The 14,012-nt window shown below is 34.6% G+C and overlaps 1 protein-coding gene across 3 annotated transcripts; it reads right to left on the bottom strand.

Moving 5' to 3' along the window:
* Window positions 1-5,385: 5,385 nt before the first annotated feature.
* Window positions 5,386-13,113, bottom strand: LOC111006996 (protein EMBRYONIC FLOWER 1). 3 transcript variants are annotated; one of them, XM_088120026.1, is made up of 9 exons: window positions 12,843-13,113; window positions 12,469-12,598; window positions 11,672-11,822; window positions 10,965-11,128; window positions 10,721-10,846; window positions 10,525-10,635; window positions 8,922-10,306; window positions 6,133-7,921; window positions 5,386-6,015 (listed from the first exon to the last, which is right to left on the bottom strand). In XM_088120026.1, exons 3-8 carry the CDS (start codon window positions 11,815-11,817, stop codon window positions 6,170-6,172), a joined length of 3,684 nt encoding a protein of 1,227 aa, XP_087976152.1. In that variant the 5' UTR covers window positions 11,818-11,822; window positions 12,469-12,598; window positions 12,843-13,113; the 3' UTR covers window positions 5,386-6,015; window positions 6,133-6,169. The 3 variants fall into 3 exon arrangements, with proteins under 3 accessions (XP_087976152.1, XP_087976150.1, XP_087976151.1); XM_088120024.1 differs by having other exon boundaries at window positions 8,922-10,321; XM_088120025.1 differs by having other exon boundaries at window positions 5,386-6,018; window positions 8,922-10,321.
* Between the last annotated feature and the right edge of the window lie 899 nt (window positions 13,114-14,012).

Genomic DNA, 14,012 nt, shown 5'->3' on the forward strand with positions numbered 1-14,012 from the left:
TAATTAGTTAACACATTTATACATATGTTCTAGGACGTTAGATTTTAAAAAAACAAAAAAGTACATACGTATTACGGAATTACAAGAATATATAGCTTTTTATCGAAGTTAGCTTCTAAACCAGTTGAGCTAAATTCAACTTGGCTTATATCCTCTTATAAGTTTTGATTCTAAAAATGCATTAAATATCATATTGATAAATTTATGTATTTAATTAAGAAAACATTAAAACATATATAAATGACTAAATTAAGAGATTTTTAAAAAAATAGATACTACATTATATTGAAAATAAAATATTTGAACTCCCGAGCAATCTTAAAATATAATAGTATATATAAAAGTTATTTTTAATTGGTTAATCCCTAAATATACTAAACATTTCTAGAGAGCATTGTTTCTTCCAAAAGACCTTTTTTTATTTTCTTATTTGACAGGCAAAAAGCACTATTTTGCTTTTAAAAAAACATGAATTTTCAATAAAAGTTATTCCAAATTCACTATTAATACTCCTAACTGATATTTAAATAATTTATAAAAGACCAGAAATGTGGTGTACTAGAGGACACCCGATGTTCCATATGCAGAATAAGTACTTAAATATACGACAAAAGATATGTTAGAATCTCATAAATTCATCAGTTTTACATCAAAATTATAAAATATGCAATCAATTCACTGCGCCCTGTGTCTAAATAGTTCAAGTTCATTTCATCAAAATAAAACTATTGTGATTTTCACTAGTGGTGATTCACCAATTAATTATAACAAAAAAAAAAAGTAGGAAATTCTAAAAATTTACTAATTTCATGAAAATCAAGTTTATGCTAAAAATTAGGTTTAGTTAATGCATAAAATTGATCTTTAACCTACCAATTTCAACCCAAAAAAAAAGAAAAAGCGCTCTATGACAAATTTTTGCCTTTGGTGCAAATTTGATCTTCTATATCCAAATTAATCTTCTATATTGCTTTTGCCTTTGGTGCAACATCCAACATCTCACGTGGATAAAAGGGAATCACATTAAATAAATAATCATTCAAATTCTTTGTCTATTACAATAGGTAGATAAAATGTCTTAACCAATTAAAGGTCTAAGATTGAGTAAAAAATAGAATAAAATATGTTTATTTTCGGGAACAATTCAATCAAATTAATAGAGTTACTAATACGCATAATTGAGCAAACTATATAAAATAATAATAAAAAAGAGGGGTTTGTAAAGGGTAGATATAGGGTAATGTTTATTGGTAAAGCTGGGAAGCAGCATATTTGTGTGGGGGGTGGCTCTGTGATGCTTTGCTGTAGTGTGTGTGTGTGTGTGTGTGTGTGTGAGTTGAGAGAGGCTGACAAATTGACAGTCTGTGTGTACTCTTTTATTTTCTTTTGGTTTTGGATTTTTGAAAGCTCCATTGTTATTCAAATATGTATAGCTTTGGCTTAGCACTTCCACTCCCTTTCATCTCCTCATTGTCACTATCCCCATTCCCCTTCATTACTATCTAACTTTTTAGGGTACTCACACCACTCTTTCAATTTTTCCATTCCAAACCACTTTTGGACACCTTTTTCATCCTACCAAAAATAAATCCCTTTTCAAACCAGCTCGCCTTCAAATAAGCTTAGGGTTCGTTTGGTAAATTTAAAACGAGGGATTCGATTAAAACTAGAGTTGTATTCTTTGTTTTCAGTATTTTCATATAAGCAGATTTGGTAATTGAATCCCGATTTAAAAAATTGTTGTGTTTAGTAACATATTTGTAAACTAAAACTAGTTACAAACTTAATTTATTAATTTATTAACATTTTTTTTTATAAATTTTACAAGGTTATATAATTTAGAATACATTATATTTATATGTTTTAATTGTAACAAATATAAAATGAATTTATAATATGAAGTAATATATTTATTAAAGTTTGTATTTAATATAATTATGCATCTTAAAAATTTCAAATTCTAAATTTAAAAACATTGAAAACATATAAAAATCGTTTTAGAATTTCTAATCACATAATCCGAAAATCAAAATCTGAAAACAAGCCTTTATTTACTCCTCATTTTGTCTTTCTTTTTTTTATATCTATGTCAAACACTATTCTCTTTTACCCATTACCTATTTTTAATGAATTTGTTAACTCCCACCATCACTTTCGTTTATGTGTTTATGTTAGTTCAACAATTATAGAGGGAAGATCGTCAAATCACTAACTAAAGATAGAAATATATGTCTCAAGTTAAGTTCAGATTAGCCCATAATCACTTTTCTTGAACTATCAACAATTATATATTTTCATTTGAACCTTTTATCTATAATCTCCCTTAGACTATATGCACATTTGTTCTTACTAATATTTTTTTAGTACACAAGAACAAATGAAAGAGTGAGATGAGAAGGACTAGAGAATCTATCAGGTGAGCCACAGCCCATTTCATGGATTGGAGAACACTACTGCTGGTCAAACAGATTCTCTGTTCTCTCATTATTCCACTGTGTGCAATGCAGTCTTAACACCTATTTTCTAACTTCTATCTCTATTTTAACAATTAGTCTTTGGTTCATTAAAACATAAGATTTTGGGAGGCTGAAAAATATTATATTGACAGAAATTAAACCCCAGACGATTAAACAATAATACCCAAGAAACTTAAACAATGGGGTAGAGATTAGAGAGTTGGTTTGGTACATAAAATTGAAACCCCAAGTTATACTTCTTACAGAAAAAAAAAAAACTCCCTTTTTATTGACCCATGGTTTCACATTATAAATTAGCTGTAAAGCTAGGTACTTGTTCTGGTCTTTTCTGGATTTGGATAATCAAAGTTCTGAGGAACCAAAAATTTAGTTTTCTTTCTTTTGTCACATTTTCCATGGCCATTATCTTGTCTGAGCCTGAGGCTTTTTTCTGTCAACCAGGAGCTGAGTCAAAAGTAAATTAAATTGTGTACCAAGACCGACCCCAGACCCAGAAAATTTCAGAGGCAATGTTTTTCTGATACAACAATTTTAGTACCATTGAGTACTGAGTAGCAGAAACCCTGTGGACAATATATAGAACAGAAGAAGAAGAATTGATGTGGTCAACTTCTAGCTACCTAATTTATATGTGCTCTAAAAGGGTAATATGTTAATTTAAGACATGTTTTTGTGTTGTCTGTGCTGAAATTGTTGTTGATTTTAAACAGCTTATGCCTGCCATGCATGTCTCACTGTGTTCTTTTCTTAACGATATAACCAAACCTTTCAATCAATTATTTCTTCCTTAGGTGTTATTTAAAAGACCTAGGTTAGCTAGGTTAAATTACTTTTTTTTTTAATTTCAATATTTCTCATTTTCCTCTCTTTTTCATTCAAATCTAAACCCTAATACAAGTAGTTGACACAATTATTAGTCCAATTAGAAAACATAAGTCTATAACCATGCAAATAGTTATATGCCATATATTTAATACACTGGTTTATTAAAGATGTGGTTTGACCGATTTATGAAAATTAAATTGAAACCTTTAAGCCAATAAGCATAGGAGCCCTAAAGAGGAAAGGGACAGGAGCACTCGACCCTTTTAAATGCAAAGAATTTACTGGATGCATCATCGACCTCAGCTCGATCGGACGGGGGAGACGATTGCTTCCAAATTGATCAAACTTGTATTCCTCAATGGCGCTTATGAAATGGGGTCTTTCTAGTTTGCAAGACAATTTGGTTTTGACTAATGAATTTCTGATCTTCGAATTAGTCATTAATGGTCGACTTCATTCGTATCTTTCGTCTTGGAGACTTATTCTGACTGAAACAAGGCGAGAGCCTTCCTCAAGGTTTGAGGTTAAATCATCTGCTTCTCTAAATTGTTGTACTACAATGAAAAGAAAAAATAAATTGTAACCTTTAAAATTATAGAGATAAGAAATTTCCAAAATTACAAAGACAAAAATTGAGGAAATCACGTCGCTCATTTAACATTAGCTCAAACCATATAACTCCATGTATTAACTTTGAAATATGTGAGCTCCAGCAAATTGACTGTGGACTTTATTTTAACGTTTTAATCTTTACCAAGCAGATATTTTGTTGAAACTTTCCATTATAGTTTTCTATATATATAATATTTCAATTTTGAAAATATTGGCCAAATCGCTGCTAGACGGAAATCAGAAAATTGCCATTGAGTTACTGTTTCTTTCTTATTTTAGTAAATAAAGGGATGATATTTCAATTATTTACTATCCTATAAAAAATAATCAATATATTGAATCATAACAAAAACAGGAATATCATACATCTATACAAATTTCTATAATTTGTTTTATTTATAAATTCTAATAACATAGGATTCGACCTTGAAACCTTAACGAAGGTAGTATCTCAAGTTCCAAATGACTTGTCACTGTGTATCTCATGACAATGATAAATCAATTTTTGGACATAAATTACTATTTTGAATAAACATGATAGTGTAATTCTCCATAATTTTAAAAATAGGATAATGTGAAAATAAGAATGATGTTAACCAACAAGTTCATAATTAATTAAGTTAGAAAGAGCTTGACATTGTCAATGGAAGCATAGACGGTTAAAGTGTAAATAACTTGGAAGATGGCTCGAATTTACCCCCCATAATTATAATGGTATATTCTTAAAAGAAGCAGTTATAAATCAATGTAAATAAAGCCTTCAAATTAATTGTTTTTGCAAAAATGGGTTTTTCCAAAATTTTGAATTGTTATGATCTGAAGCGAAGTTTCTAAAAAGTTCGTCTGGGGAATCAAACCTATGGCTTCCGATTAGCTTATGCTTACGTTGAATTTTATAAAGTTATATAGATATAATATAAAAAAGACATTCTTTGAAATAAGTTCTCGTGATTTGATACTAAATAACTTCGACAACACAGCCATGTATTTGAGCAACTTTTAAATTATTAAAACAAAAGTTTATAGTAACGAAGCTGTTGCTCAAGACGTTCCTAATATTCTCCAACTTCTAATTGATATAGGAGCTTATAATGAATGAGGTTGAAGCCTGAAGGACCCCGAACCAATGAATGATTTCATTGTATTTCGATGAGAGGTTATTAGAGGTTATTTCATGAAGTTGTCGACTAAAACACACGCTACTCTCTTTGTTCATGCTATAGTTTTGTTAGACGTGAAAAGCATGGAATGGAAGGAAAATACGTGACCCGTAACACTATAAAATTTTCACGCTACTTGATAGGCAAAAGAAGCATCAACTTCTGCAGGTTTCAATATTCCATTCCATTCATCTAAAAATTGTAATTTTGAAACAGCAAGCAACCTAAGAATCAGTGTCCACAATACTCACGATTGAGCTTGAGAAAGAAACCAAGCAAAAGGCAATACAATGCCACGGGGACTGATGGTGTTGTGTAACGTATGTCACCTGGTATAATGGCAACAACCTCGTACAATGATAGACAATAAATGCACAGTATTTTCTTTCTACAGAGAGAACAAGTAGTTTTTTTCCTCTTATTTCAATCTCACTCGCACAACGTCACAGTACAACATATAGTTCACACTAAAGCTACAAATTAGTATTCCCAACACGAATAATCTAACAATGAAGCCTCGGGATCGAGAAATATCTCGCTGATTCTCTGTTATTCCTTCTCACACTGCTACCTGATCAAGTGCATGAAACTGACGTAACTTACCCTCTTCCCAAAACCAAAGAGAAGAACTCAGCGTATATACATAACCTTGTGAAGTATAACAAAGTACAACATCAAACCAAAATTGCATATACAATAAATGTACTGATGAATCTCGAGATTCATGTAGTTTTATGTACAGGCCTTCACTTATACCGAACATGACATCCGCAGCCAGCCTTTGTTGGAGATTGCCATAAATGGAGGGAAGTTTCCCCAAGCCATACATATCCTTGGGTGTAACGGCAGTTTATATCTGATATTTTCTACATTGTTGAACAATAATTTAACCAGCAAGACATTTGAAGTTCCCAAATAATGAAAAGGAACCACTTACAACCCTGCTGAAAAATGAAGAAAGTGAAGTCAGTGACTTCAAAAGATGCATATTTGACCTCTGGCATAGACAAAAATATGTTTCGATCCAAATCAGAAAGCAATCGACTTGAAAGTTTTACCTGCGCAGTTTTCTTGATGGTCACGATCTCACATATTCTACCGTATTGCATGTTGTTTTATGACATCATGCTTTACATTCCTCTTTCGTTTGCGCCCATCCGTATTAATCAAGCCAGATACTTTTTCAGGAGAAATCCTTTTTGAAAACTTTAGATCTTCAGCTCCTATCATGTACACATTGCCTGCTTCTGGTATGCTAAACTCAGCAGGATTTTTATTAATGCTGCAGATTCCAAACTCAGAACTGACTTTAGAGTGCTCCAACATTCTTTTGGTACCATGGCGCTCCTTTATACATTCCACGGGATTTTCCACTCTCTGATATCCAGACATAGCCACCAAAGAACTAGATGCACCGCCAGATTTCTTCTGCAAGCTATGAAAGGGGAAAACTCCTTCACTGGAGCCTAGACTACCACTTGTAAATACACTCCTCTGTGATTTTTTAACTCTAGAAGCACCAACAGATCTGTTCCATGCTGAAGTGGAGTTCTTGGTTGTCCCTCTCTGTTTACACTGCAATGGAACTTTACCTGTTAAATCAGCAACTATTTCACAACTCTCATTTCCTATGGAAGGAGGAACTGATGCACCGCTCACTGAAGCAGCATGGAAACAATCGTGAGACTTCTTTGATGGGTGGATATCACCATAATAATCAGATGAACAATTTATGGTATCAAAGGTCTTATCCAAACCAGTATCCAGCCTAGAAATATCCTTAGCTTTTAGATCACGGGGAAAAGGTTTCTTGGGAAATTTTGGGTTATCATGTGTTTCACTGCGCTGCATTCCTGCATCCATAAGGCTGAGTAAATGCATTGCTGGTATGGTTTCGTTAGAATACAAATCCAATGACCCCATCAGGTTTCGGGGAAGCTCAATGCCATTAGAATGGCAAGGAAATGGGTGTTTTGCACTGGTCCTGCTAAAATTTTCAAAACTATAATTACCACCATCTTTTTCAAGGTTGGTAACTTTCGGATTAAAAAATTTTATATTATGCTCTCTATTCATAGCCCCTTTGCTACTTGATTCAGGATAGTTTGTACAAACATTTACACTGGTCGATTGAGATGCAACCTTTTTATGAGTGGTAGATACATATGAATGGTGATTTGGTAGGGCTTCTGGCCATAGATGAGCTGCGTCTACATTGTTTTGTGAAACAGGCCGGTGTGTGTTATATCCACCAAAAGATTGCACCCTAGAATGAGAGGACTCCTTATCTACCAGACCTCCGGTATATTTGCTATATTGAGGACACGCATTCTCACTAGTACTGCTTGCCAAAAATTTTATTGCATTTGATGACTTATTTTGAGAATGGACAAATGCAGCATATTCTGGAGGAATAAGAGTTTGATGTAGGTGGTTCGTATTAAAATGTCCTCTCTCAGTGTGAGAAAAGTAATTACCTGAACTTTGTTTGCCGTATCCCACATTATCTCCTGCTGTATGTATGTTATTTCTCCCATTCCTAACCTGGGGTTTCCACTTATGACTGATTTTCTCCTGCAACGAGCCACTGTTGCCCCATGCATTACTGAAATTCATAATTTGAGATTTCTTTGAACTTGTCTTTGATAGGGATTTATTATTTCCAGTATTATCAAGACACCTTTCATACTGATTTTTGGCCATGAGCTCAACAATTTCCATTGGAATGTCATCTAAAGCTCTTTGCTCAGATATCTTACCAACCCGACGCTCACTCTGTTTCATCTGAGCTGCCAAGTGCTCCTGAACTGCAATACTCTTTTCAACTTTGTTTACACCAGAATTATCCTACAAAACCATGGAGACTAGTTTAAAAACAAAATCTGGAATCTTAATCTGATAAAATATAGGGAGAGGGAATAGAAGAATAAAAGATTTACGAGTAAGTGGACTTAAACTGTAAATAAAGGAACAAGAAAATCTGAGGAACGTCCAAAAAGTACAATTATTATAAATAAAGATTTATGGTTTCATAAGCAATTTTCAACGACTTTCTTTATACTAAAATTCCTGAGGGTGATATGCACGTACAAAAGACAGGTAGCTCACAATCTTTCTTAGATGTGTTAAATGCAAATATAAGTTTCCAGTTCCATGAAGTATAAATAAAGAAGGTTTCCATTTTAGCACACAGCTTAAGACACCTAGCTACTTGTAAAAATTTTACAAGTTTTCCATTCATAAAAAACAACACATCCGAGGATTAGTATGGAGAGATGGATTCTGCAAGCTTTAGAATAGAGCAGTAGACAGGTTGGAGACTTAAACTTGAAGTTCCTTGAGAAAACTAACCTAATGCAATAATGAGAAAATCGAGATGAAAACATATAGCTGCGATGGGCTAGGCCGGGCGCAGGTGCCCCGGTATAGTGGAGCAAAGTTTCGACTCCCGGTTAAAAAAAAACCCATATAGCTGCGATGAGTGAAACAGAAAGCAAATGATCTTCAGAGACTTTGTTCGGCCAGGAGGGGAGTGAATTTGGAAATGTAAGTTAATTTGCTACTCTTCAATCCCAACCTTTTGTCGGAGAATTGAAAATAAGAAATTAAGAAAATGAGAATAATTCAAACAATCAATCAGATATGATCTATAACCTTGACACGCAAACTATATAAATTCATCCACCTGAAATCCTCAAGGCATTACAAAACAATATATGTTTGCATCAATTATTAATTTAATTGATCCACGAAACAATTGTCAACAGGGTATTTCAATTAGATGAACCATGCAGAATGCAAAGAGGGGCGGGGGGAGGCTACAATAACAGTGTGAAAGAACTAATACCATTGCCTGCAACTGAGACCAGCTATCATCTTCAACTTGAGACTTTGAGTTTTGCTTCCCATTTGGGAAAGGCATTCTGCAGGTGGTCATCTTACTATTGACTCCATAATGCGCTCCTTGCCCAGAAAAATTATCTGAATAATTAAAAGAAACATTTGGGTCTTTATGTTTCTTGGCTTTGCCATCTTTGTTCCTAACAATGCTTGTTGTGGATGTACTTCCTTGCCAAGAGAACAAGCAACGTGAGCTATCCTCAGTCTCAAAAATAGATTTTTCATCATTTCTTATTGTGGTTAAATAGCTAGTGAGAGAAAGATGCAATCCTCGACTAGATTCATCTGGCACTGATTGACAAGGAACAGGCACAGGTTCATTTTTCCTGACCTCCACTTCTTTTGAGACTGAATCTCTTCTTGGCATGCCATGGTTCGAAGTAAAACCCCGCCCATCATCAATTACAGGCATCTTGCTTTTCCTCTTTGACAAACTAGAAATTGGCTCAATTCTTGAACCAAATAAAAGAAATGGATCCATTGCACTGCCTGAAAACTCGTTGTGTTTAAGAGAAATTTCAGACATATTGTCACCACTCCCTGGTGGAATATTAAGAGGAGAGCATGAATCAAGTTGGATCTTTTTATTCTTCTTCTTACCATGAGTAGATGTCACATCATTCCTACACTTGTTCAAGAGACTCTTCTTAGTTCGTAAGCCTGTTCCAATTAATTCAGATTCATTAGCATGAAAGGCATCTGTTGTTTCCACACCTCCCTTCAATGCGTGGATCTTGCTGTCCATATAGTATGAAGAGGAAGCCTCTGCAGCCAGGCAATCTTCATCCACTGGCAACTTGCTTTTCAAATTCTGGCCTGAACACCTAATATTTCTTTTGGCAGCCACTGGAGATTGAGGAACAGAGAGCTCTTTTAACCCTTCAGATTTTTCTGGAGTCCCATGGGATGGAGATTCTTCTGTCTCAATATGATTAGTCTTTATACTTTCATTCTCATTCAGCAACTCAGTCAGCAGGCGCACCTTACGAGCCTTTCGACGATGCAAACTTCCTGCCTTGTCTGTTTGATGATCTTGTTTATCATTTTCTACTGAAATTTCAGTATGCTCAAATGCTGTGGCATTACCCTCATCAAGTTCTGCAGGATATGCATTTGTAGGATCACTCTCACCATTACATGGCTGATTAATTACCTTGACACCGGATGGCGAAAAATTTATCTCAGTTTCCTCATTATGTGCAGAGGTTTGTTTTTCTTCTTCGAAGACTTCAGTATTTTCATCAATCACTTTGAGATTTCGAAGACCAAGCTCAACCTCAGCTACTTCATTCCCACAGAGTAGCTTGCAGTTTTCAACGGATTCTCTATGTTCTGAATTAAGAGTTACTGTTTTACAAATAAGATAAGGAGCTATGTACTATGCAACTATGAGGAGCTATATAAATGATCAGAGGTACTTTTACAAAAATATATGCTGGTGGAATATGCCCCTATATGAAAACATGTGCGGTTGCATATCTAACTACTATAATTTCAGCAATGGTCTCCAAGCAGGTTTCTTAAATGGTGTCATAACAGCAGTAAATTACCTGAATCACTTTTGTTTTGTTCTAACATAAGAGTTGGCTTCACTTCTGGCACGAGACTAGTTGATATGGGGATTTCTGAATTCAAGATCCTTCTAGAGTCAACCTCATCTCCTGAGAATAAAGAAACAAATAAAATGATCAAGAGACTGAAAGAGTAGGACGTTAAAAATGGAAAAGTAATTTGGACAAAGAATGCCTTTGGCTTTCTTTTCTTTCTCAACACTGAATGACGGAGGATGATTGAGGTTGCACAAGTTCGTAGATGTATTAACCACTGCCAATCTTCCTTCAGGCATATCTAGACTTGAAGATTGCTCAAAACCTGATAGAATACAGCAAAAATGCCAAAGTGAAACATTTAAAAAGAAGGGGGGAGGCGCCTTTTTGAATGATACAAATGACATGGCAACAGTCAACTATTAAATCCTTTTTAGCACCACCTGCAGGATTCTCCTTCCTGCAATTTTGACATCGCCACCACCTGAACTGCGGAACATGAAAAGGTGGAAGCAAGGATATTGTCTCTTCAGATTCATAGTCGCCATCCAAATCAAATGGACAGCATTTTTTCCAATCTTTCTCACGCATTTGAGATGCATATCCACTGAATCAAGAGACAATTGGTGAGGAGAAAAGTTTGACATTGGATGTTCAGAACATGTTTTTTATCAAAATAATTAATCCGTTTGAAATTTATGTTGGAAGAACATGTTAAACTAGGTGAGATAATAATGCTGATTTCATTTTGCACATCTTTCATTTGGATAGCAATACAGAAAAGCAACAATGTGATGTGAGTTGCACTTTCCTCCAAGAAGTAAAGAGAAGTTCATTTAGTTGCTATCGATTGTTGCATTCTCATTGAAGCTTGCTATAGATATTTCCAAAATATTGGACAAAACAGCTGAAAGAAAGTAGAAACACCTTCATTTGTATATGGACAACAACATCAGCATGAAAACCAAGCTGTGGAAATGATCCATTTGTGTATAAAATCACAAGGAGAAGACCATGTGCAGGAATATTTCAATGAGAAATGCATGAACCAAGCTATAGTTGAACCCAATCTCAGTTTTCAAACAAAGCCATATAACTTTTTTTTAATGAAGACAAAAAAGTGCTTAACTTAATAATGTAAAGGTCATACCGTATGGAGAAATGATCACAGTTTCCAGCATCAGGTTTATCAATACAACTCGAAAGATCTATAAATAGAGAGTCAATCTCAATGAATGGGACTGTAGTCCTCAAGATGATACTAGAATCATTCTTCTGATGATGCTCCTCGTCCATTATAGCTGTAGAATGACGACCCAATTTGTGAACATATACGACATACTGAGCAGCAGAGCTAATTACTAGTTCTCAAATGGTGGAAGTATAATACAATGATAAGCATCAAATTGATATGTATCAAAAGAAATAAAATCTAGAGTTTCTCAAACAAAGTCCATTAGATCTAATGTTTTACTGTCAATAAAATCCGAGTAAAAAAGAACAAAGCCTTCGGAAGTTACATATTAGTGGTCATCACATGTACTTATTTCTCACATAAAATAATAATTTCCAACAAGTAGTACATATGGCCATGGATAATCGACTTCTGAAGCAAACAATTACCTAAAGACACTTAAAATTACACATAAAATAATGATCACTTGCAACTTATTAGTACACATTATTCAAGGGTAATGAACCCTTAAACCCTAATTTATTTTCAACAACAGGCAAGGATGTCTACAAACCATAAATCCACCTATTACATACGATAAGTTACATAGATAACCAGCTTTGCCCATATATAATTCAAAGAAAAGCATAATTCAGTACAACAGTACGAAAAGCGTAGTCTAGGGTTTTCCCAGATCGATTAACTGAAAATAGTGGAGGTACACTATACGACATAATCGAAATGGATTTTACGAAGGCACCTAAAATACTCACCATCTGAAAACTCTACGAGCAGCGGAAGCGGCGAAGCACGCGAATTGGTCCACCGATAAATATTTAGGGTTTTTATTCAGCTCAGAAATTCGAGACAGACAAATAGCTGCCCCGGTGATACATCAAATAACTGAAAGTAGAACATAAAATGCCGGCAACTCAGCAAATTCACTTTCAAAACAACAGCCAGATAAGAAAGTAAAAAAAGAAAAATCAGAACCAAATAAATACGTGATGAATAGAGATAAATGAGCTGAAATATGAAGATTAAGACGGCCGAAAAAGAGCTGAAGAAAATCTGAGCTGATAAAAAGGAAACAAATCGAAGATTTCACACAGAAGAAGAAGAGAATTAAATGGAGCCGACAACGCACCTTACTTCAGCCAACTGACAATTGAAACGACGACGAATTAGCTGGGCTGCGATTCTTCACGGCCAATCGAAGAAATTGTACTGGTGGAGAGAGCATTTAGAGACGAAGATGCGGAGCCGAGCTGTAGGATGAGATTCGAAGCCGATTGAGCAGAATTTGAGTGCGAAGTTTAGAAAAACCCTAGAGAGAGAAAGGGAGGTTTCGATAGTAGAGAGAGAGAGAGAGAGAGAGATCTATAGATAGTGGAGTGGTTTTTTCTTTTTTTTTTTTAATAATCTTTTGAGGTTTGGGTGTGCGTATTAAAATCATCTATGCCCATGCCATCCACATTCCACATGTACATACCATCCACGACCTATTTATTTAGAGAGAGAGAAAAAGAAAAGGCGAGGAGAGAGAAAAGGAGTGAAGTCGTGGAGGTAATTAAAGGTCGACACGTGGCAGGCATATCAGCGTTTGGGCGTGAATGAACCGAAACCGAAAGGGAAACCCTAGCGAGTTAAAAAAGGGTAAAAACAGAAAAAACACCATTTCACCACACGCGTAACTTACACGCTCGCTCACTCTACGAATGGGGATACTCCATTTATGCCTGTCGTGTCATGAAAGCCAAAAGATGCCTTCCCACTAAAACGCCTTCTCATTGGTGCGTACATCACACGCAACCTGCCTTGGAATGGAACCTCCACTGGGACTACTCCCTCATTGGAAACCCTAAAATTTCTAATCCAGTCTGGTCGTTTTTTTTTTCTTTTTTTCCTTTTTTTTTCTTTTTCGCATATTTTTTTTTCTTTATTCCTTTGTAACAGAATGTTAGAGTAGTTTGTGAGCTATGTGTTGTGAGGGTAACTTTTCTCTCCGTTTTCTACTTTTGTATATTAAATTTTCCGTATTTTCCAAGTTTTATTTCATTACTTTTATTTTAGATCTGTCACAAATAATATGGGAGCCACAATAAGAGAAAACTTCTGCTTAAATTGAGGAATTTTTTTTACCATTACAAGTGAGTATCGTAAATGGGAGATAAATTCATATGTATTTATGAATTATAGAGTAATATTTTGAATTATATAGATGTTAAATGATAACTTTTTTTTATTATGTTGTCAGTCCTTAATAATCATATTGAATTCAATTTTATCAATTGAATTATTAAATTAAACCAACTAA

Source organism: Momordica charantia (assembly GCF_013281855.1).
Source record: "Momordica charantia cultivar OHB3-1 chromosome 11 unlocalized genomic scaffold, Mcharantia_2.0 BLBB01000011.1, whole genome shotgun sequence".
Classification (NCBI taxonomy): Eukaryota; Viridiplantae; Streptophyta; class Magnoliopsida; order Cucurbitales; family Cucurbitaceae; genus Momordica; species Momordica charantia.